Source organism: Sapajus apella, unplaced genomic scaffold (genome assembly GCF_009761245.1).
Source record: "Sapajus apella isolate SASKATOON/1434 unplaced genomic scaffold, GSC_monkey_1.0 scaffold9, whole genome shotgun sequence".
NCBI classification, from domain to species: Eukaryota; Metazoa; Chordata; class Mammalia; order Primates; family Cebidae; genus Sapajus; species Sapajus apella.
Genome location: NW_022436949.1, coordinates 20,473,773 through 20,499,729, shown reverse-complemented (window position 1 = coordinate 20,499,729; position 25,957 = coordinate 20,473,773). Strand labels below are relative to the sequence as shown.

Genomic DNA, 25,957 nt, shown 5'->3' with positions numbered 1-25,957 from the left:
TTTTTTTTTTTAACCTGACAGCTTATTTCAAATGACAAACAGTTCATGTGGCAGGAAACAAAATGACACTTTAAAGAGGAAATGTGACAAATTGCATTGAAATTCTGCTGCAGTATCACTTATTTTTATAAAAATGCTCCAATTTCAAACACATCATTAGATAATGTAGCAATAAATTGTAGCTTTCACTACATATGAATAGGCACATGAATATACACTTGAATTAGTAAATACTAGTAAAGATTTTCACTCTCTGACTATAAAAATTATGAATTACATATACTTTAATTTCTATCATATTTTGTTTGTATCCATTTAATTTTCACATAGCTGAAACACAAAGTGAAAAGCACTGTTCCAGAATCTTGGAAATGATAAAAATGAATTATTTTAAAACTTATTTCTAATAAATTCGAAATGCAGAACATGTCTTCCAAGAGACAACTCCCTCTTTTTGTCAAAAACGTCAAGATCAGACTAGAAAATTTTTTTATCCAAGTCAATGTGTTATTTTCATTGCCTGAAGGAACAGGGGAGACTTTCATGGAAGAGAGAGCATGATTTAGTGAAAGCCGAGGCTGAGAGTCCTTACTCCTGAATTTGAATCCCACCTTTTTGTTGGGCTGGCTCTGTTTGCGAGTCAGCCAGGCTCAGTATCTACATCTGCAAAATGGAGCTAAGGACATCTGCTCCTTCCTTGCCCATTAGACCGTAAGTAGGGAAACATCAGTATTAGCTGGAGAGTTCTTTGGTTTCTTAGCAAAATTGGTACTAAATGCACTGTGGCTTTCTATGAATATGCCTTCTATGCAGTATTAGCTCCGAGGACCATGCTTTACACTGCATGCAGCAGACAGAATGCAATATAAAATTATATGCATAACTCGATTTTGAGTACCACCCTAAAGAGTATTGTCTTTTTATTGCTGCAAAATCATGTTACTAGGAGTCACTTCCCAAAATACTTAATAATGAAGCATTACTTGCATAAACAGTACAATTTTTTTTAAGGAAGTACAAAAATAAAGTTATAACAAATATATTGGCCAAAGCAGACTGATGTGGACTTGGACTTATATTTTAAAACCTTAAATTATAGTAAGAATAATAAGTTTTACTATTTGGTTTAGTATTTTAATAAAAAGGACTATCTATATAATGAAAAGTTTGACCAATCAAACATCATTTGTAAGTTAAGGATTACCTATAAAAGTCAGACATAGACATTTGCAACCCATTTTTGTAAGCTACCATGAATTGCTGAATTGTTTTTCGTTTACGGCCCAAAATTTGAAAGCTAGGTACTGTTACGTCAACAGTGAATTGGAAAGGGAAATAAAATATTGTGTGCTCGGTGGTGATGATGGCCAGGCACACCACATTTCTTACCTATTTTTTTATCCCTACAACTGCACGAAGTAGGTATTAATAGTCCCACTTCAGAAATGAGGAACCTAGAATTGTATAAGTGCAGGTACCTTGCACAAGATTAGAGATAGGGCATTTGGGAATAGAGTTCAAACCTAGCCTAACTCTGAAACATTTTTATTTTCATTACACTTGGGAAGAACACAGAAGTTCTTAGTCCCTGCATGGCGAGGATCTCACTCTGTGACCTGGAGTACTTTGTGTGTAGTCTTACCTAGGTCAGGTTAGGGCTCTGGTGGGAACAGACTAAATGATGTCCAAAATGGTTTCGGGCTCCCAGTTCTCCCAGGGTAGTGGAAAAATAAATATGTGTAGAATTGGTGCTTATTTCTGTCTGACTAGCACTACTGTCACACCTAACAAGTCCCAGAAATCCTTAAGGTGCTCATTTACAGAAAGAAGATCTAGTAATTAATGCCTGTGTTCCTGCTGCAGGACTTTTGTGAAGTCCAGATAACATGGGAGAAGGTATTTTGTGACTCTAAAGTACTTCAGAAACGTAGAGCATCACCATGATTCAGCAGTCATGGCCTCACTTCAAGACCAACAATTGAAGTCTTTGTAGAAAAACAAAGGTCTGCCAACTTGCCATGTAGGAGATATGATTGATGAAACTGTTCTGTATTATCAAGAGCATTTTTGCTCTTAACTCATCATAGGAAAATGAAAAAAAATCATTCTCAGTTGTTTTATTAATGACTCAAAACTGTTACAACTTGCAGAAAATATAGTCGTAATAGCTTTCAAAAATAGCAGCAAACTATTTTGAAATGTACACAAAGTGTGAGATTTTCTTTAGAATGAACTCAGCAGAATTTGCTGAGACTTAGTATACTGTGGACTGGAAAGGCATTAAAACTCACTGGTTTTCACTAGAGTATAATTTTTATTTGTATCGTAATTAGCAGAATGGGTAGGTGCAAGTTTCATACTTTGTCTGACTGCTTACTTAATTTGAAATTTAACATATAAAATTGAAATGTTCTGAAACAAAAATGCAACCTGAGATAAAAGCAGTTTAATGGAGGGAACAAAATCTCTAAAAATAAAAAAATTTTAAAAAGAATTAGAAAGGCATTTAGTAGACAAAAGGAACATGACATGTGTTTCATATAAGAGCACAAAGGTGTTCTACATGCCCAGGGTAGACCCATCCTTTACAGAATAGCCCTTGGCAATCACCATGAACCACCCTGTATTATTAAACTGAATGTTTGGTCTTGAAATATAGCTGCCTCCATGCATTTGAAATGTAGGCATATTTATAATTTTCTATGGGCCATCATTTTGTATCTTCATTGATTTTCTGAATGACAAAAATAATATCAAGAAAGAAACAAAAAAGATCCTTATAAAGGAATGATGCATTTGGGTTGAGCTATAGCAAACTCCTCAAATTCCCTACTGTAACTTCCAGATCAGTTTCTTTGAAACTGATTTAAAATCACCTTAATATGAATTTCAAAAAGAAATATAATTGTCTGCATTTGCCAGAGTTTCCATAATGATAATTTTACTGGGGAAAATATATAACAAAACCCAATACATAATGAACAAACTATAAATTTGGATATTAAAAGTAAGTCAAATAGGGAAAGAATTAGTCAAAGTGTCTTATTGAGCAAGGAGACTTTACGTAAGAGAACGCTGAGAGATTTCATCAGTAATTATTTTTATTAAAATGTGTTTTTATTACCTAAAATATTTTTATTAACAATCTATTGAGATTATTTTTCCCCAGGTTCCTCTTACCTTCCTTTCCCTCTCTTTTCCCTGACTTCCTTTTAGATTTGGTTATTCCTACCTTCTGCAAACTAGAAATTTTAAAGTTGTCACAGTAGTCATAATGGCTCTTATAATACAAAAAAAAAATGCACTATGTACTTTTTTTGCTTAAAAATAAAATATTTTCCATTAATCATTTTGTTAAATAGTCCCCAAGTCAAATCATTGTATCTTTGAGAACAAAAGCGGTTGTTCCACTTCCCACTACACTACACTATGGAGCCAAATGCTTGGGTTCCAATCCCAAAACTGCCATGTACAGGCTTTGTGATCTTTCAAGTTACTTACTTTCTCTAAATTGCAGTTTATTTGCTTGGTTTCCACAAGTAGCATACCTATCTACATCATATAAAGATTAAATGAAACATTTGTAATGTGCTTAGCAAAGAAAATGACAGAGGAAGAACTCAAGAAATTGTCATTTGAGAAATTAATTTACTGATTATTTAATCAATAACTAGATAAAGTATTGAGGACCTGTTTTGTGAAAGGGACTATATTTTTTACTCTGGAGAGACTACGGCATGGCTAGGTTTGTGTACAAATTGGCTTCTCTGACTAACTGCATGACCTAGGAGAAGCTGTATGACATCTTAGAACTTGTTCCATCATTCATAAGATAGGTTGTTTTCAATATTGTCACATGGTTGTTTTCAGGGAGAGACTTGAAGAGTGTCTGGAACAGTGCCTGGTAAAAAGTAGGTGCTCCATAAATTAACTGTATATAGTTGTTACAGATGTTATAATTTAGGTTCTTCAAGAATGAAAAGTCGAGATAAAACTTAGCAACATAAGTTGGTAAACTTATAATAACACAAAGCTGGAAGTGAAAAACATGTACTCTAACAATATCATGTATCCTATCTGTTTTGAGGAGGTGAGAGAAAAATCATTTCTACCTGAGGTGGTCCAGGAGGGCTTCATGGCAGAGATGGGGTTTCTTCTTGTTTTTTTTTTGTTTTTGTTTATTTTTTTTGAGATGGGACTTCACTCCTTCACCCACTAGAGTGCAGTGCTGTGATCAGAGCTTACTTCAACCTTGACCTCCTGCGCTCAAGCAGTCCTTGCACCTCAGCTTCCCAACTCACTGAGATTACAGGTGCATGGCACCATGCCCAGCTAAATTTTTTTTCTATATTTGTATTTTTGTAATTTTTTTTGTACTTTTTGCATAGTGGAGACAGGGTTTCACCATGTTGCACAGGCTGGTCTTGAACTTTTGGGCTCAGGCAATCCTCCCACCTTGGCATCCCAAAGTGTTGGGATTACAGGCATGAGTCACTACACTCGGCCTTGTTCTGTGCTTTGAAAGATAGGCAGGATTTATGTGTCAGAGACAGAGAAAGGCATTTCTGACGAGTGGGATAGTGTAAGCTGAAGCCCTATAACAACAACGACAAAATACAAGCCGAGGGACAAAGGTTTACAGAGAAGTGATGTGGAATAGTACTAGTGGGTTAGGGACAGAACATGAGAGTCTTTAATGTCATGTTAAGGAGTTAAGGGTTAATTCTGCAGACACTGAGAACCCCCTTGATGGTTATTGAACTAAGATTGTTATAATGAAAGAAGGAGTGTAGATAAGTGTTTTTAGGGTTCTTGGTCGCGGATAATAGAATCCACCAGGTTAACAATTTATGATGAAAGGGAGTTAAATGTCATGCCAGCAGAGCAGCCAGAGGACACTTCTAGCAAAACACCTCTGCCACCCACTGCTCACCAGTTTCACCTCTAATTGGAGCTGAATGCTAGAATCTCTCCCCAACTGCCCCAGAATGACTTATGTCTCAGCTGTCATGCTTGCCAGAAGACCCATCCCCTTTGCACAGGGCAGCTCCGTGACACTGCTCACCTCTGCCTTGCTTTGGTTTGGTGGAAGCTAGTTTGCCCTCAGAAGCTTAGTTGCAAAGGCCTCTGGGAAATGTAGATTTTAGCTTCCTAGGCCGTTTTCTTTAAGATGTCAAGAGACAAGGGGCCGGAATGGATGCTAAGTGAGCTGGCTTCTGCTATCTGCCCAGATGGCTCATCTGTTACTAGGGTGATAAATGAATAGGCAAGAACAGAGATGGATGCATGGTATCTAGCAGATGCTAGTGTGCTGTATGTGAGATGCTAACCACCTTTAACAGAGGGATTGCAATAGCAGTTGAAAATAAGGGACAGTTGAGACATGTCTAAATGTTATTGACTATAAAGGATGAGTGAGAAGTCAACAATGATTACATGGCTCTGAAATCTATCTTGAAAATACTCATTTTGCTAAAAAAAAAAAAAAACATGAGCAGAGAATTGGTAGTGTAAGGCAAGTTTGGATTTAGATATGTTGAGTTTGTATTAATAGTGGGATATCCAAATGAACATAGCCAATAAGGACTTGGAAATGCACTATTAGAATTTAGGCAAGATTAAAGCTGAAGATGTGACTTTGGGTAGAAGGCTACCTGCAGTGAGGTGAAAAGACATTTCATTAGAAAATAAAATATGGGCCAGGCTTGCTGGCCCATTCCTATAATCCCAGCACTTTGGGAAACCAAGGTGTGTGGATTGCTTGAGTCCAGCAGTTCAAGACCAGCCTGGATACAGAGAACCTGTCTCTACAAAAAAAAACACAAAAATTAGCTGGGTGTGGTGGTGCCACCTGTAGTCCCAGCTACTTGGAGGGCTGGGGCGGGAGGATCACTTGAGCCTGGGAGGTTGAGGCTACAGTGAGCTGTGTTCGTTCCACTATATTCCAGCCTGGGTGACAAAGCAAGACCCTGTCTTAAAAATATATATATAGATAGATAATTACCTGATCTATTGAAGGGAAATAAAGATAACCACAGGAGGAAAAAAGACTTAATTTCTCTGGAGAGCAACCCCTACTATGAAAATGTAACTTTGGGAGACACTAGCATGTTGTACCGTCATGAATGCTTGTGGAGACAGGGGAGAGGAGGTGAAGAAAGAGCTAAAGAAGATGAGGAAGAGTGTCAGAGACTCTGGAGTGGAGGAGGAGATGGGATAGCACAGTGACACGGAGGCCAAGAGAAGTGGGGGTTGCAGATCTGGTGGGGGGGTGGGGCGTCAGCAAGGCTGGTTACTGAAGTAAGTTTCTACTGAACTAAAAGCAGAATTAGAGTTAGGGAAGTAGAAGCCAGATCAGAGAGATAAAGCAACAACAACAAAAATACAAGCCTAGAGAGCGGTTTATAGAGAAGCGGTGTGAAATAGTGGGTTAGGAAAGAATAAGAGGGTCTTCAGTGTCATGTTAAGGAGTTAAGGTTCATTCTGTAGACACTGAGAGCCCCTTTGATGGTTTTTGAACTAGGGTTGATCTGAGAGAGATAATGGTTGATAGAATGAAAAGAAAGAGATGCATAAGAATTAGAGTCAGATGTAGGCCACCCACTGCGGATGTTAAACTCTAAAAGAAGCAACAGAGATTGTGACTTCTTTTCCTTCTTTTAATTTAAAGGGAGTCTATTCTGTATATTACTGAGGGCCAGGGAAAGAGACTTAATAAACAGAGGTGATATAAGTCAGGCATTTGTTAACAGAAATAAACACAATTTGCATTTTTAAAATGCTCTTGGGAGTCTAAGTGCATTCAGCAGTGTTCTGTGGACTCGTGACATTGGAGGCATTTTGGCACGAGCAGGTGTGTACCTGTAGAAATATAACACGACAGCCCATTTTAAGAATGTGTTTGTGTCAGACCTGTGTCTGGTTTGCCAAGCCTTATAGTCATGTTAAAGTTCACGAAGGTGGTACGATTTTATAAAAGGTACTAGGAAGAACAGGATGGCATAATTTGAATTTAATATTGTGCAAATATATTTGCATAATCTTGGGGCCATTCATGGTCAAGGAAGAAGGAGGTTATGCGGGCCATCATGAGACTACACTGGCATTTCACAGCAATTCATATTAGTAAAATAGAAAATTCCTTTTTGAATTTTTTTAATTGATGCATAATACTTGTAAATATGTATGGGGTACATGGGATATTTTGATACATTCATGCAAAGTGTAATGATCAAATCAGGGTATTTAGGATACCCATCATCCCAAACATTTATCATTACTTGGTGTCAGGAACATTCTAAATCTTTCCTTTTAGTTATTCTGAAAGATACAATTAATTATTCTTTATTCTAGTCACCCTATTGTGCTATATCAAACACTAGAATATACTCTATTAAATTTATGTTTGTTTGTATCCATTAAAGAATATCTCTGCATCCTCCCCTCTACCCACACCCCCACACCATTCCTAGCCTCTGGTAACCATCATTCTACCCTTGACCTCCATGAGAGCAACCTTTTCTTTTTTTTTTTTGAGACAGGGTCTCGCTCTGTCGCCAGGCTGGAGTGCAGCTCACTGCAACCTCCACCTCCCAGGTTCAAGTAATTCTCCTGCCTCGCCTCCCAAGTAAGCTGGGACTACAGGTGCGCACCACCATGCCCAGCTAATTTTTGTATTTTTAGTAGATACGGGGTTTCACCATATCGGCCAGAATGGTCTTGATCTCTTGACCTCGTGATCCGCCCAACTCGGCCTCCCAGAATGGGATTACAGGCATGAGCCACTGCGCCTGGCCTAGATAAACCTTTTTAGCTCCCACATATGAGCGAGAACATGTGATATTTGTCATTCTCTGCCTAGCTTATTTCACTTAACATAATGACCTTAATTCCATGCATTTTGCTGCAAATGACAGGATTTCATACTTTTTTAAAGCCTGAATATAAATTCTATTTTTTTAAGCGCTTTAACCCTCCTATTGATCATTACCTGAAAAAGCCGTAAGATAATTCATCCATGATTTGTTTGGCATGGTGCAGAATGATTCCAGCAGGGGAGCAGGCCTGTGTGTAACCTGATGATACATCTGTGAGAGGTTGGGAATTTCAGGGTCTCTGCCCTTTAACACTGTTCTGCATACAGAATATGGTAAATCAGTCCATCTGCCTGTCCTGTTTTGCCCCATTCAGATTGATGACACTTTGTAAACACAAGCTACAATTAGGACACAGCTTGACAAATTAGAGCCCCAGACACAGTAGAGAGAACTCTTTTGACTTCCAAAGCAGCCACTCATCTGATACACAATCAACACCAAATTTGAAAATGCACAGACTCAAAACTAAAAAGAAACTAAAGTCACTTAGCAACCACTGGGTCATACTTCCTAATCAGCAGATAATTAGTATGGTCGGTTCAACATTGCATTTCCAAAATACTGATTACTCTGGTATTCTTATAGAATGCACTCTGCTACAGCTACAGTCATTTAAGTTTGTTGAGTTATTTAATAGCATGTAGCGATACAATGGTTATTTTTTATTCTAAGCTTAAGCATTTAAACATTTATTCGTGATAAACTCCCCTAGTTACGTAGTTTGGGAGCTGGCTATTTATTTCAAAAGAAGACTATTTCAAGTCTTCATTGTAGTCACTTAGCATTTAGCCTGTCAATGCCAGCACCCAGGGAAACAGAGTCTACTAGCTATTGTTCTTACTTTAGGAGAAAGTTAGGCAAAAGACACGGAAGAGCCAGGGACACATGGCAACACTGCAACATGAGACTCCAGTAGATAAGGACAAGATCATCAAGCTGAGACTTGGGTAGGACACGCTGTGCTCCAGGCATTGTTCTGAACTATCCCCGTTATGAAGATAGGAAACCTGAGGCAGAGAAGATTAGATTTCTCACCTGTAGACCACACAGTCAGCAAGTGCAGAAGCTGGATTTGAACTCTGGCAGTCTGGGATAGAGTCTAGACTCTTCACCATGTTACTACATAGCCCTTCCATAAAGTTTCTGTGCTCTTCTGACTCTCTAGCCTGGAAAGTCCTTAATGGAGGGAGCAATATTTTATGCTTTTTTTTTTTTTTAATGGGATGGAGTCTCGCTCTGTCACCAGGCTAGAGTGCAGTGGCTCTATCTCGGCTTACTGCAACCTTCACCTCCCGGGTTCAAGCAATTCCCCTGCCTCAGCCTCCTGAGTAGCTGGAAGTACAGGCGCGTGTTACCATGCCCAGCTAGTTTTTTGTATTTTACTAGACACGGGGTTTCACCATGTTGGCCAGGGTGATCTCAATCTCCTGACCTTGTGATCTGCCCAGCACGGCCTCCCAAAGTGCCGGGATTTTAGATGTGAGCCACCACGCCTGGCTAGTTCATACATTTGTACCTCCCTACTGTCTGTTACCCTGCATAGAAAACAGTGGAAACTAAGAACATGTTCTGATTCATTAATTACTGTTTTTAAATATTGAAATGTTAATCCTTTGTATCATTAGTTAAATTGTATTGCTTTTTTTCTTAAACTCCCAGGGCAACAGTGAAAGAGTGAAAACATCAATTGATTCTATTAATAGTTTAATTTTATCATTTCTTTTTGTTAATTCTGGCATTTCTGTATTACTGCTAAGTAATAAGCAGTTTTTTAGGCCTCTGCTTTATGTGTTGTTGACTGCACATATGAAATTATTTTATTTGACTAGGTTTATTCTTATTTCTACAACTATCTCAGGAACTCTGTGAAGACACTTGTTTTCTTTTTTGTCAAAGCAAAAATAAAGCTAAATAATAAGGATGCATTTGTGGGTGATTTCTAGACCCAGTCTATTTTGCATAACATCTGTATTTAATCAGGGCCTACAAATTTAAGCAAAATGCTCTAATCATATTTTGTAAATTCAGTTTGTCATGATTATTTAAGAGGATATCAAGATTGGTAGATTTAAATATAGGTTAAATCTATTTTATGGCCATTCATCCATCTACATTTTCAAATAACAATGATGGAGAAACATTAGTTCTAACAAAAAGTTTACAAAAAACTAAGTAGTGGTGTACCTCAGAGATATTGTGGGTTCAGTTCTAGACCACTGCAGTAAAGCAAACATTGCAATAAAGTGACTATCACAAGGCAAGCCACACAAATTTTTGGTTTCTCAGTGCATATAAAAGTTGTGTTTAAACTATGTTATAGGAAGCATGCAATAACATTGTATCTTAAACAGGATATGTACTTTAATAAAAATACATTATTGTCAAAATATGCTAATGATCATCTGAGCTTTCAGTAAGTCATCTATTTCTTTTTTTTGCTGGAGGCAAGACCCTCCACCAGCAAGGACATTATGACCCTCTGAAGGCCAACTGATCAGTGTGGTGGTTGCTGAATGCTGGGGTGGCGGTGGCAATTTCTCGAAATAAGACAACAGTGAGGCTTGCTGCATCCATGGAGACTTCCTTTCATGAAAGATTTCTCTGTAGCATGCGGGGTTGTTTGACAGCATTTTGCCCACAATAGAATTTCATTTGAAATTGGAGTCAATCCTCTGATACAGCCTTATCCACTAAGTTTATGTAATCTTCTAAATCCTGTGTTGTCATTTCAGCAATGTAAACAGCAGCTTCACTAGGAGCACATTCTATCTCACACTGCTTTTTTTGTTCACCCATAAGAAGCCATTCCTTGGTGGTAAGCCATGAGGTCACAAAGGAATAAGAATGATATAACGGACCTGGGGACTCAGGGGAAGGTTGATAGGGGGACAAGGGATAAAAGGCCACACACTGGGTACAGTGTACACTGCTTGGGTGACCGGTACACAAACTCTCAGAAATGACCACTAAGGAACTTTTCTGTACAACCAAACACCACCTGTTTCTCAAAATCTACTGAAATTTTAAAGGAAAAGAAAGAAACGACTCTTCATCTGTCCACAGTAACATTTTTTTTTAAGTTGCTTCTTTGCTTATAAAATAAAGTAGGATATAGTTGAAGAGTGTGGCATGGAATCTAAAATTGTAGCCATTCACTTTTATGCCTAGTTCTCTTGCTGTTTCTACCACATCTGCAATTACTTCCTCCACTGAACTCTTGAGTCATCCATGAGGGCTGGAACCAACTTCCAAACTCCAGTTAGTGTTGATGTTTTGATCTTCTCTCATGAATCATGTATGTTCTTAATGGCATCTAGAATGGTGAATCCTTCTCGGAAGGTTTTCAATTAACTTTGCCCAGAGCCATCAGAAGCTATCTGTGGTAGCCATCACCTTATGAAATGTATTCTCCAATTCCCTGATGCCAAAGAGATGTCCAGCTATTCAATTAAATTCTAATGCTAGCTAGGCAGTTAGCACAGATGCCACAGCTCAAGGACTCTGTCCCTCAAGACTGCGAGCACTTCAAATGCCAGCTGCAAATGGGGTCCCCAAGCTACCTACCCTTTTTTCTGTCTAACAAGAACTTGGGAAATTCCCATAATCCTGTTTCTAGTTCGTTAATTGGTAAGAACGCCTTGCAGAAGTTAGGAAGGCAATTTGCTTATGATTACTAGTTTATGATAAAGGATGTAACTCAGGGGCAGCCAGATGGAAGCAATGCATAGGATAAGGTGTGAGGGGGAACCCTGAGTTTCCATGTCCTCTCCGGGTGCCCCATCCTCCCAGCACATGTATGTATTCACCAGCCTGACAGCTCTCCGAACCCTACCCTGTAGGGGGTTTTATTAAGGTTTCATTCTATAGGCATGAGGGTTCAAATCATTGGCCACTGACGATTGTGCTCACTCTCCAGGCCTTCTCCCCTTTCCGGAAGTTGGAAGGTGGGGCTGAAATTGCTAACCTGGTTTCTGGTGAGGAGCTGAAAACCTGAAACTGTCTAGGGGGTCTGCCATGTGTCATCTCATTAACGTAAACCAAGGCATGGTCAAAGGAGGCTTATAATAAATAACAAAAGACACTCCAGTCACTTAAGAAATTCTAAAGGTATTAGGAGCTGTGTGTCAGGAAGCAGGGCAACGATCAGATAATACAACATATAGGCAGACTAATACGTACATTATAAGCTATGTATTGATAAATAAATCAGATGATCATTTAAATAGCCCAGACTAATCTATGACTTATAGACGTAATTCTCAACTGCAAGCAACATCACTGTTTGGTAAATATGAAACTATAAGTAATTAATATTTGCCACACATTATACCATTCTAGCTTATGTCTACTTAAAATTTTTTAAAAGAGCTGCTGCTTTGCTCATAAAATAAACCAAGTGTATTTTAAGAGAGTGGCATGGGAGTCTGTCAGGCCTGGACTTGAGTTTCAGCCCTGGTGTGTGACCTTGGGTTAGGGACATAACCTCTCTAAGCTTGCCTTTCTCATTTGCAAAGTGAGAATGATAAAACCGGCATGACAGCCTGTGGTTGGGTGAGACTCTGGTGAAATTCAGCAGAGGCCAGGCACAGTGGCTCACGCTTATAATCCCAGCACTCTGGGAGGCCGAGGCAGGCAGACCACTTGAGCCCAGGAGTTCAAGCCTAGTGTAGGCAACACAGGGCCTACCATACAAAATTGTGGCTTCCGTTTTCTTTTCTTTTTCCTTTTTTTTTTTTTTTTTTTTGAGATGGAGTTTTGCTCTTGTCACCCAGGCTGGAGTGCGGTGGTGTGATCTTGGCTCACTGAAACCACTGCCTCCTGAGTTCAAGCAATTCCCCTACCTCAGCCTACCAAGTAGCTGGGATTATAGGCATGCCCCACCACACCCAGCTAATTTTTTGTATTTTTAGTAGAGACAGGGTTTCACCGTGTTGACCAGGCTGGTCTCAAACTGCCGACTTCATGTGATCCGCCTGCCTTGGCCTCCCAAAGTGCTGGGATTACAAGAGTGAGCCACCATGCCTGGCCTTCTGTTTTCTTTAAAAAAAAGAGAGAATAAGGGACGGAAGGAGCAGGAAGGGAAAGATTACCTAGATATTGGTCTTTTTCATTTGTAGTCCTTCTGTAGAGTCTTTGCCATTGAATTCTTATATGACACTACCTTGTACATTATTCATCTGAAGCGAGATCTTCCACTTTCACTTTCAAGAAGAAAAACATCTCCAAGTATAAAATACGTCATCAAGGACATTCTGCCCTCTGGGATGTACCCCCTCAGCATGAATTCCTTCTTCCCACTAGGGTAGTCATGTGCTCAACTGATTGTCCCCTCTTCCTTTTTGCACGTAGGTCTTTCTTCACTCACATACCTGGCTGCCTCTTCATGCCTGTAGAAAAGTTAGATCTTAGGAGACCCAGCCCAAATCTCACACCAAAGGAACTTTTCTCCTCCTACCTCTTGAAGTAATTATATTTCCATGATTTCTTTACTGTTCAGTCATCTGCTGCCTTACAACTATTCTTCTATTTGCAGAACTGGGTGTTCTTAATCCTATATTGTTGTTTTTTAGCCTTTCTGAGACTATTGTATACTCCCCCAATTGGACTGTTGTCTTTTTTTAAGATCAGAGGCTATATCTTAGATATATTTAATACTACCTAAATTGATTGGCAGGTGCATTGAGTGTAGGAGTGCCTAACACATTTTAATCAATTTCTTCCTTTTCATGTATCTTTTTTCAATCACAATGGTAGAGTGCTTCATAAGCAACCAGAACAATGATGTAGTGATTTATATCAAAAATAACCCAAAGAAAAATGAGATGTGCTTGAATTTGGCTTTTCTGTTAATATTGTAATAGCCAATATGTGTTTCTGCAGAGTAAACTCTGTATCCTCTTCGACTTGTGCTACATGAAGCAGTGGAAACCAAATGCCAGTGGCTGGAAGTGAGGCAGAGGAGACAATGGGGAATTTGAATGTGACTAGTATAAATGATGTTGATCAAATGTGAGACTCCGGTGCATTTTGGAAGTGCTTGTATGGTGGGTTCATTGCTATTTGTCCAATCCTAGTGGTGGGCTGGCACGTGATACTTCATAAACTCCTTGCCAATCTCCAGAAGTACCTTTAGACCTGTGGGTACTGATTTATGTGTTTGGCAGCTCTTAGATTCGGATGCCAAGTTCTGAAATAAAGTGTCCCTGTACAAGCTGGTAGGTCAGGTCCTGGCTCCTTTGCCTTGAAGTTCTCCAAGCGTCTTGGCTGTCAGTATTGGCAATGAGGAAACTGCTACTACAGCTGTTTACGGATCAGACTGCTCTGTGATTCAGTACTGAATCCATCTCCTGGATACCATTCCTTTTGATTTATTTGGTGTCCACTTAAAGAAAAACAAATTGGGACTTACACATACACACTCACACACACACCCCTACATAAATCCATTTCTTTTTAACACATTATTTAAAATAATAATAATAGTCACTTTTAATTAACAGACTGAAAGTTTTCTAGCATTTGAAATTTTATTGGAAGTGAAATGTAAGCTATGTTTTTTCCTTAGAGATGGCTTATCATCTTTAGAATCTAGTCGATGCCATTTTCATTATGCCTGTGAACCAAATGATGTAAAATTTTGTCCTATTCCAAGGAAAAATGGTATAGCTTAGTGAGCTATAACACCTTCTTGAGAGAATGCTAAATTGTAATAGATCCAATTGAGGTGACAAAATGTCTATATTACACACTTTAACTTTGCCTCTTTTTATAGCCTAAATGAGGCTTCTCAAAATTAATGCAGCCAGAGATAGCAAAGGCATTTGAAGTAATTCCTCAACTACTTATTACTTTTTCTCGACAGAGCTCACCAAATAAATGGTGTTACAAGTGGGCCTAATAGAACAACTACCAATCAGATTGTCTGCCAGTTCATGAAATGTCTCCAGCTCTATCCACACTAACAACTAAATAAAGCATTTCAGTTCACGTAATAAAGGACTAGAACCTTAATGTACCACATACTGAACACTAAAACATATTTATATGTATACAAAGTGAAGTGGAAAATCAAAGCAATTATCAGGATATCTCTTTGGGATCTGCATAACCTAGATAAATGTCAGTTCCATGAGACAGATTGTATTTCTCTGTACACATAATGTAAATTTCCCCAAAACTTACCATGGCATTATTTTATCAATCTTTAAAAATGCCTTCATCTCTTTTTCTTACTCCCTTCTTTCTACGACTCTTCAGCATGCCATTTATTAGTAATTCTGTGCTCAGTTCATGCAAAAAAAATCATGAAAGTAAAGGTGGAATTAATGAGTTTTTACTTTTACGAAAAAGAATGATAGGCTGGGCACAGTGGCTCACGCCTGTAATGCTAACACTTTGGGAGGCCGAGGCAGGTGGATCACCTGAGATCAGGAGTTCAAGGACAGCTTGACCAACATGACAAAACCCTGTCTCTACTAAAAATACAAAAATTAGCTGGGCATGGTGGCACTTACCTGTAATCCCAGCTACTTGGGAGGCTGAGGCAGGACAATCACTTGAACCCAGGAAGCAGAGGTGGCAGTGAGCCAAGATCGCGCCACTGCACTCCAGCCTGGACTACAGAGCAAAACTCTATATCAGAAAAAAAAAAGGACAGAGAAGGTACATACATATGCACACACACACACACACACACACACACATACACTTTATATTTATAAACAGGTATAGAATGAGTGTTATTGATAACTTGAATGAAAAAATATATCACAAACTAACACATGGAAAAAATAATTACTAATAGATCTGTACTGCTTATACTCTTATCCCAGCAAAGCCCTGCCACTTAAAATTATTTTATTTTTGAAACAACTTTAGAATGTAAAAGTTGCAAAAATATTCCAGAGTTCACATACACCTTTCACCCAGTTTTTCTAATGTGAATATCTTACATCCTCACGGTATAATTATTCACACCAAGAAATTATCATTGATTCAACAATTCACAAAACCACTGACCTCATTTGGATTTCACCAGTTTTTCCTCTGTGTCCACTAATTTTTGTGGTGGTGAAGAAGTGACGGATGCATCTGCCATGACATTCTGGCTTGGGATGGTTCCAGGTGTGGGCTGATGCAGGTTCAAAGAACCCATCTCCTGTACACCCAAAGCGTTCCTTTGGGGTACATCATTTTTCAGTGATCTTCTCTTACATTTTGTACTTTATCATTTTAATATATAATCTATATATTAAATAGATGTAATACATATATACATATGTATTGTTTGTATATGTATACACACACAAACCTATATTGACTTATTTATTTTTCCAGATTATTGCAGCAACACATCTTTAGGAAAAATACTATTGTGAGTTCTCATCATCTCTTTTTATTTATAGAGCAGTATGTAATGTGTACCTACTTTGTATTAGACATATGGCCTGGTGCTAGGCATAAAGTGGTGAGCTAAGAAGAAATAGTTCTTACTTTTTATCAGATAATCACTCTCTGTAATTACAAGCCAGATAAGTGCTATGAAGGGCAAATGCAGGGAATGATGAGAATCTAAGTTGGAGACATGATCTGGTGTGGTGAGCTGGAGAGAGAGAAGTGACATTTGAGCTGAGGAGCTGAGGAAGGACTGGCGTAAACTAGGTGGGGCTGGTAAGGGGGGCTGTGAAGAAAAGGACCAGCATGTGCACAGACACTGCGCTGAGATCAAGCAACAGAAAGCAGAAGAGAATGTTGTAGCATCATGAAGCTTGGAGAGGTGGGTAGTTGGCTGATGGGCATTTGGGCTGTGTTGAGATTTGGGTCAATTTCAAGAGCAAAGGAAAGCCATTAAAGGGACAGTGTTGCTGAAAAATATCACTATGCTATAGTGCAGCCAAGGGATTAGGGGAGGTGGTAAAAAAGAGGAATGGGTTACAATAGGTGGGTAACTGTGGAAATGGAACACAGATAGAATAGTGACAGTGTCATAACCATGCCTGTTTGTGGATATGGAGAGGGTTCAGACCAGGGCAACCCTGGGTTTCTGGGTTGTTTGACAGAATTGTTACTGGTGTTAATGACTGCTCAAGGCAACACTGAGGGAAAAGCAGATTGTTTTTCGCCTTTCTGACATCAAAGAATGGATGGAGACTTTCTTTTCTGTCCGGACGTTGGTCATGAGATCATACGGGCCTGAACTGAGTCATGAAACTCCAACTTCCCGTCACCAGTGAGATCCCTGGTATTCTCTGAATGAGTGGGAAGAGAGGTTTAAAGTCAACCAAGAGGATGTCCTGTTCCCTCGGGTCCTGGCCCTGCTCTGGTGGTCTTCTCACTTCAATTCTGCCTCCACGAAGCTCAGGGCTCACCTGTGATTTATGTGCTAAGGATACTCAGGTCTCTAGCTCTTCTCAGAATTCTCTGCTGAACCCCAGACCCCAATAGATGGATCTGACAGTTAGAAACTTGAATTCTTTTTTAATCCAGAAACATAATCCTCCTCCTTCATTTTATGTGGCTTCTCTGATCACCCACATCTGAGCCATGGGTGTCATCCAAAAATTGTTACCTTACTTCTGCCTCACTTGCCCACACCTCACATATACTTAGACCAGGTCCTGCAGATAATGTCTAATCCATTATGTGTCCATCTTCTTCTCACTCCTCCCTCAACCCACCATCATTCCCGCTGTGTCCATCTAAATCCCTCTTTGTGGCATTATTGCAGGTGTCCTCCCGTGGCCTCCTGGGCCTTGCATTCTCCTCAGGCCACCCTCTGTCTCGCTGCCAAGGTGATTTTTCTGGCATACAAATCTGCTTGTGCCCTTTCCAATCTTAAAATCCTTTGGTGGTTGTCCTTTCATTCTGTTTGAATTAACCATTTAGCACAACTTACAACACCCGTAATCTCCTACCCCTCCAGGCCTGCTAACCCCTTTCTCTAGGTGTCCACACCAATTTGTGGTCTTGCTGTTGGACACATTTCCACGCTTTGATGCCTTTTCATAGCTCCAGAATTCTCCTTTCCTTTTTCTTATCTGAGAATTGTATCCTTTAAGGTGTACCTCATTAATTGTCCTAGGGAAACTCCCATGTTTTTTCCAAAGCTTAATTCAGATGCCCTGTGGCCGTTTATCTGCCCCTGTGGCTGCTCGTCACATGGCACCATCATGGTCAATTATTTGTCTAAACTCACCTTGCAGTGCTGGCCTCTTCAAGGCAGGAACCGTGTTTGAATCCACGTAGTATCCCCTCCCCTAACACGCCTCATAACACATAGGAGCCCAGAACACACTTCAGAACTTAGATCAGTGCCTGGCACAGTAGAGATTCAACTAATATTTGAATTAATGAGTAAACAAGAGGTGTACAATAAATGTTGGTTAAGTAAAAGATAGATGGGTGTACATATGGCTCTGAGCAATAGAGGAAAGGCTGATATGGCTGCACAGCCCTGTGACCCAGTTCTCGACTCCTTGGACATTTATGTATTGATCTGTACTCTAATCCCATCTTAATATCAAGCTTATCTCCCCCAAATACTTCCAAGAAACTTTCCCCTCTGACCATGCCATATTATTCACTTCACACCTTGAATTCACTTTCGTACTTAGATGAGTAACTTAGCGCCTCTTCTTAGAGTGCTTTCCTACCGTCGTCCAATTCTGCCTCTGAAAATCGTACCTACTCTTCTTGTCCTAGCCTAAAAGTCTCTTCCTCCTGGAAACCTTCTCTGGTATTTCACAGTTTGAATTCATTCTAACCCCATTTTCACTTTTACAAAATTTGAAATCTCTCTTAATTTCCCTCTCCTATTTTATAATAGTTGCTACCTGTTTATCTCAACTGGACTGTAAGCTGCTTGAGGTCAGGGATCCTATTTTGCTTACAAGGCAAGACCTCACACATAGTAACTGTTGAGTGAAGTTTGTTGGATTGAATTAATAATGTTCAATTATTGATGCTTTGGGTGCCCTGGAGGTTTTTAATAAGTAATTCAGTGAGATTCCTCAAATTTCTAAACATAAAATATTTTTATATTTTTCTATCCTCATTGTTTAACAAATGCTTATGTGTCTATGCCACATGTTTATTATATGTGGGCAATATGCATTATGCTAAGCTCTAAGGATGGCTCCTCAGAAAAATGGCCATTGTATCCAGCCTGGAAAATGTAGTTCAGTAGGAAAATCATGCTAATCATACAACAGCCATTTATTGAGTGCTCACTTTAGTACCAGGTACTGGAGATACGACAGTGAGCCAAAAGAGCAAAGTTCCCTTATCCATTGGCATATGCTGTCCAGTTGGAGAGACAGGTAAATAAACCAAACATACTAACAAATACAGTCTTCAGTTAACCCATGCTAAGTACCCTGTGCCATGAGAACTGACAGCAAGTTGACCAAGACCTGGAGGTCAGGGAGGGCATCTTACAGTTGAGCATCAGCTAATCAGGTTAGCAGGGAGAGAGGAGAACATCTAGTGTCACTACCCCAGAGAGAGCAAGTCGGGATGGTGGGAGATAGGGCCAGGATTAATTAATACATTATAATTGCATACCAAATGCTCTTTTTAGAATTCTTCTGTTGGTGTATGTTTCCTTCAAAATGTTTTCTTTTTAACAGTTTAACTTCTCTCCCTCAGTGCCTATGGCATTAGAATAAGAGTTACTGTAAATAGTAAAAGCATGTTCACCTATTGGCTGGGCATGGTGGCTCACACCTGTAATCCCAGCACTTTGAGAGGCCAAGGCAGGAGGATCATTTGAAGTCAGGAGTTCGAGACCAGCCTAGCCAACATGGTGAAACCCCATCTCTACTAAAACTACAAAATTTAGCTGGGCATGGTGGCATGTGCCTGTAATCCCAGCTATTTAGGAGGCTGAGGCAGGAGAATCACTTGAGCCCAAGAGGCGGAAGTTGCAGTGGGGCGAGATGGCATGGCCTGGCCGACAGAACAAGACTCCATCTCAGAAAAAAAAAAAGATCACATATTAATTCTATATCATATTTAAGTTCAGCCCACTTTTCTAAAAGTAACATAAATGGCTTTTCATGAGAGAAATTTTCGTATAAAGGCAGGTGGAGGACCTTTTAAAAATATGTGGCATTTCTAATAGTCATTTAATCATGGGCCTGAGGAAAACCTGAGAATAGAAAGGGCCCACTGAATTTAAACACTGGCCACATTCATATTTTTATTTGGTCATGGGTAGTGCATTTATATTAAAATAACATCTAGAGTAACCCGAATAATCATGAGAACTTGTATTCGATACAACCTAGTGTAAGAAGAAAGCAATACCAAGATTTATTTTTAAATTATCTTTTATATGATTCTGCATAGGAAAATTCTGATATTTAATAAACGTGGAATTATTTCTAGGTTAATCTTCAACAAATGTACTAAACTGAGTTGTTAAAGCATGTATTATGTTTAATGCTTTGCACAATGTGTAGATAATCATTTAATCATTAACCTAATTAAAATATAGGTTAATGATTATGTAACAAATGGATTTAGAAAAAGAACATATTTGTACATAATAATTTCTTAAAATATTGACATAAAATATCTAATCTTGCTAGATGAGTAACGTCCTACAAGAAAGATTTCATTGGTCTGTGAAATAGTCATTTGTTCTCTTTCTTCTCAGTGTGAAACAGCCTCTCTTACAGAGAGCACAAGTGAGCACAAGTGGACTCACGTTTTATTCTGTTGTGTTCGGCCTAAGCAACTGAGTGAATAATTCTGCCATTTTTGAGACTGAGAAGATACGAGAAGGAACACCTTTTTTGTTTTTGTTTTTTTCAGAGAAAGGTTGATATGAAGAAACCTAACTCTGGTATTCAGAGATCTAAGCCTGGAGGTAGACCTTTGGGAAGGTCGTGAGGGTAGCTATACTGGAGCCTCTTTCGGCTACAGAGCATGTTTAAATAGTGGAGCAGAGGTCCTAGGAAAGCGATAGCTAGCCCATGCCAACATTTAGGATGTGTAAGAATGAGAGGAGGAGAGTCAAGCAAAAGAGAAGAGAGGAAAACCAGAAGAATGTCTTGGCTGCTGAGTAAAGAAGCTGTTCAACGACGGAGTGATAAGTTATGTCAGCTGTTGCTGAGAATTTGAGAAAGATGAGGACTGAGAATTCACCATTAGATTTGAAAACATGGAGACTATTGATGACTGTGACGAGGGTGGTTTCATCAGAGGAGTGTGGTCACCAACTACGTTGGATTCTAGAGAAAATGGACTGTGAGAAAGCATGGATGTAGGTAGAATTAATTTCTGCCCCCTAAAATTTAAGTGTGTTGTACATTATATATTCAAATAGCAATGCTAATATAACAAGGAACACTCATAAACAATTAAAGAGTATTAAAGTATTAAAGAGTATTAAAGTATATTATTATGACTGTACTTCTTGTAAGTACCCACATGCTTCATATTTAGTCCAAGAAAACCATTCCACTTTGTATCTAGTTATATTCCAAAATGTTCTATTGGGCTTAAATAAATGGAAAATCTCCTATTTAAGAATCTGGTGGTAATTCATCTTATTACATCCTCTGGGCTGGGTGGAGGGAATACATACATATATATATACACACACACATACATACATATATATGTATGTATATATACCTATTGTATGTATATATATATATATCTGTTATCATCTGATATGTGTGTGTGTATATATATATATATATCAGATGATAATCTTACATCATCATGAGTAGGACAGGTCAGACATACCTGTGTTTAAATCCTGACTTTTCTCTTCACTATCTATGTGACCCGAGCTAGTTACCTACTTTTCTAAGCCTATTTTCTCAAAGACAAAATGTGGACAGTAATGACAAGAGGATAAATTGAGATAATATGTCTTAATTATTTAGCATGATGCTAGGCAAATAGTAAGGACTCTGTAAATGGGTGCAAATTTGCATTGCTGTGATTATTGTCTTGTTCTTGAATGGGGTATAACTTAAATACAATGCAATTTAGTAAACAGAAGATAGGTCTTCTAATGAGCTGCCTGAGAGTAAGCCATACCTTATAAGCCATAGTTTTTTATTTGTATTACTCTGTACATGTTTGTTTGTTTGTTTGTTTCCTTGCCTTTAGTAAAGTTGTATGATCATAGTAGGTAAGACTGCTGGCCCTGTAGATTTGTAATCTTAATCCCCGGGAATGACCTGGATAGCCAGCTCTATCTTCCTATCGTTTCACATCTAATCAGCATTGCTAGTGATGAGAGCTAACATGTATTGACTGCTTCCTAAGTACTGAGCACCATTCTAAACATTTTGTAGCTGTTAACTGATTTACACCTCGTAGCCCTAGGTAATAGGCACCATTATCACCTCCATTTGCCCAGATGAGGAAACTGAGGCATAGAGAGGTTAAAATAACTTGCCCAAAAATGACACAGTTGGTAAACGGTGAAGCTGGGATTCAATCAGCCAGGCTGGTCACACAATTTTCACTCTTAACCTCTTCATCGTAATTCCACTTGGGATGATAAGACTGCATTAAGTTATCACAGCTTTCCTGTGGTGCAGATAGTAAAGTGGGACCAGTATCCTCCCAGGGCAGTTCACGAGTGGCTGATGATTTGTGTTGGGGGTCAAGGTGTTAGATCCCACCTCCAGTCACCAGGGGGTGCCATTCAGGTAGGTTTATGAAAACACTGGAAACCAGAGTGATGGTATTCTCTTGATTAACTATAAATGTTAGTCATTAAGATGCAAGGTTTTGAGAGTCAGGTTCCTTGGTGTCTATACCCTAAGAAGAAAGAGTCATTTTTTTATTAAGTCATCTAAAAAGTTTTCATATATTTAGCAAGAAAGCTAAATTAAGCTCTGCGCTGGGTAAAATTATAAACATGCTCTCTGCTCCAGATGAGTAAGTGTATATAAATGGAACAATTGGTACACATGGCCTTAATGGTATAGCTTCCCTGTTTTCTGTGTAATGTAAATCACCAAATGTGAGCATTTCCACCTGACAAACTGTCAGTCTCAGAAGAGCATATTCAATACATGTTACACAACAACCAAGATTGCCCTTTTCTTGAGCATGGTATTTTTTCTTTCCATATCCAGCAGTTAGTACTAAGGCCTAAAACCCTTAGTTACAGAACAAAGTGGCTTAGCAGTAATCGAGCCTGTGTGAGGCTAAGGGAAGAATAATGAACATTCCCTGCAAGCTTCCTGCCTAGATGCAGGTGCAGGAATCAGGAGGTCATGAATAATGCATGACATGCAGATTAGGTGGTGGTTTCTCCTACTGAGGTTTTGACTTTGCTACCTGCCTGGCTTCTATATGTAGAAAGAAGCAGAAGAAGATGGCAAAAACTGTCACAGTTTAAAGACTGGGCTCACAAAACATGCCATATCCTTTTGAAGAAATACAATTTAGGGGGTTGGTGAAGTGCAAGGCTTATGGCCTCCTTTATCAGATGGAATATATGCCAAGTTATCAGTGTACTTACAAAATAAAGCTTTCTTGATTTACCTTTTTAATTTAAGAAACCTTATAATTATTTGTTCATACACTCACAATCAGGACTTCTTTTCCAAAGACTTTCCTAAGGAATTCTTTTCCTCAGACTGCTAAACCATTATAAAAATTCTTCATTTATAGTATTTGATCTATGGATCAGTGAAATTTTCCTAAAAGATACAAATACCTAGAGAATGTTGTAATTATGGATTGAACAGACCCTATTTTTCTCCACTAATGTATGCAATCAACAGCATCAATAAGAGAATACTTCTATCATTAAACTTCACCCGGTGGAATTTTCATGATGAAGTAGTTTCTTTGTACGCCGAGGGTTAAGGAGGGGACAGTGAAAAAGGTAAATGTCTAAAGGATAGAGAACAAATTAAAGAACTGTGAGTATTTGGGGCTGATTAAACTTTAATTAAAAAGGACTCTGATACACCAGTGAGGGTACAGGGAAAGTTCAGGAGAATTTCCTGCATTTCCTCTTAGGTCAGGGGGCTTTAACTGGGGAGAAGTTTTTTGGCCCAGATATCCATGTTAAGGATTGTATTTCAAGAAGACAGAAATAAAAAACAAAAGAATAAAGGAGGAAAAAAATTACTCTTGCTACCTTTCATATAATTTTTATGTACTTTTATTGCATTTACCCCCCTTTGTCCAATTTGGGATACTGGATTATGAACTGGCTTTAATTTCTAGCTGAGTCTGTCGTTTCCACTAGGCCCCAGTTTGGCTGGATGCCAAGACCAACAGGTGATCCTTGTAGCTGCAAAACAGCAGGAAGTGGGCCGTGCTTGAATGAGACAGTTCACCAGAGGGGCTGTCTGGCCTCTCTCCATCTTTCTGCATAATTAACACCCCCTCCCCCATGCAGAGCAGAAAATCTGTGCTGAGCAGCTCAGCTGCAGCAGTCATTGAGAAGCACTGTGAGGAAAAGAATGTTAATAAGGGATGTTGGAAGAAATAAGCCTTCCGAGTGCAAAGTGCAGTCTGGCTCTGGGTTTAGGGAAAGACTGCAGTTGGCCCTTAGGCGGGGCTGGAACCGTATTATCTGTTCTGGAATGATTTTCACTTGCTAAACAACTACAGAGAACTGGGTTTCTTAACAAATCTTGGAGCTGTTGGTGCTAACTAGACTGTAAGACCAGTTTTATATACCTGTTTGTTTTTCTTGTAAATAAGAGCAATGTATGAAATGTAAAGGGCGAAGGTAATATAAGCTAATACTGCTTAGATCTCACAAATCCTGGTAAAGATAGACCAAAACAGGAAGCTGGCAGCCGGAAGTAGGGCATATTGTTTTCCCAGTTAGTGACCCACTAAGAGGTGGAGGTTTACTAGCGAGGCTTTGATTGGAAGATAACAGCAGTTTCCGGAAGCTTTAAGCTATCTCTGGTGGGTGAGTCCAACCCTGGAAGCTTGTAAAGCAGTATATTCTTCACTTCTCCTTTATCTGGCAAAAGTTTTGAATTGGCTTTACCTTCCTCAAAGGCCAGTGGTAGCACATCACTTCCAGAAGGTACTTCTCCTAGGAGTACCTCTCCTGTGCCCGCAGATTCTGTTACAGCACATTCGAATCAAGTTGTCTTGCTTCCTAGAGTTTTAAATGTAGTAGACTGAAGAAGGGGTCACTTAGATGCCTCTTTGGGCCCACCCTCATGGCAACAAGTACAAAGAGGGCTCACTGAAGGCAGTCACCATACCTTAGGTAACCTTTACCCACTCTTGTACCTGGCGAGGGATAGTTGGACTGAATGAGTGCATCAGTCCTGCCTCTGGAAGTCGTCAGTGTCTTGAGAGTGGTCAAGAAGGAAAAAAGGACCACAGATTTGCAGGCATAGTAATTTAATTGCATCATTTACTAAGAGAGGATCAAGTTCTGGGGATTTTATATTAAGCATTTCTAAAAGAGATTATTTATAAAACAGATGCCATTTTTTAACTTTGCAATTGGGAATGTGCTTTTTCAATGACTGAATTGTTCTCATCTGTCTACAGGGTACATCCGTCCCCAGTATCAAGGGTCCGGGGAAATCGAATGAATAATCAAAAGTTTGCTTGGTGAGTATAGTCTAATATGAGTGATTGTAGGTCTTATGGGAAATTTTAATAGGGCTTGTGTTAAAATTAAGAGAATTATTCCTATTTCTCTATATAGACTACATTTCTACTAACTGGACTATGTGGTCTTCCTTTCCTCTGGACAGCTCTAAATAAAAATTGATAGAGTTCCTTTCCAGCCAAAACTCTTCATTCACCAAAAACCCTGAGTGTAACATTTTTTTTTTAACAGCTATGATCTAAGTTCCCATTAAAGAATATTTTCCTTTTTTCAAAGATTTATAGACACAGATATTTCGCAAATACCAATTTCAACTTCTGACAAAGATTTTCACAATCAATGAATCTGTTACATTAGTTTTGGGGATTACAGCCTCAATGTTTTTTTTTTTTCCTTGCCTTAGCCTGAAATATCCAGGGTTTTTGTTTTTTTTTTTTAATTTGGAGACTACTAAGATCTTCCTTAACTGATGAGTTCTCAGACAAAACTACAGATGGGATTTTGC

At 39.0% G+C, this 25,957-nt stretch overlaps 1 protein-coding gene across 7 annotated transcripts in view; it reads left to right on the top strand.

Annotated features, from left to right (window-relative positions):
* KLF12 (Kruppel like factor 12) overlaps positions 1–25,957 on the top strand; it is a 636,627-nt gene that overhangs the window by 523,878 nt on the left and 86,792 nt on the right. For all 7 annotated transcript variants that reach the window (XM_032277276.1, XM_032277275.1, XM_032277274.1 and 4 more), the window contains one exon: positions 25,389–25,451. In XM_032277276.1, the coding sequence (XP_032133167.1) occupies positions 25,389–25,451 (63 nt within the window). The remainder of the gene's footprint in view (positions 1–25,388; positions 25,452–25,957) is intronic.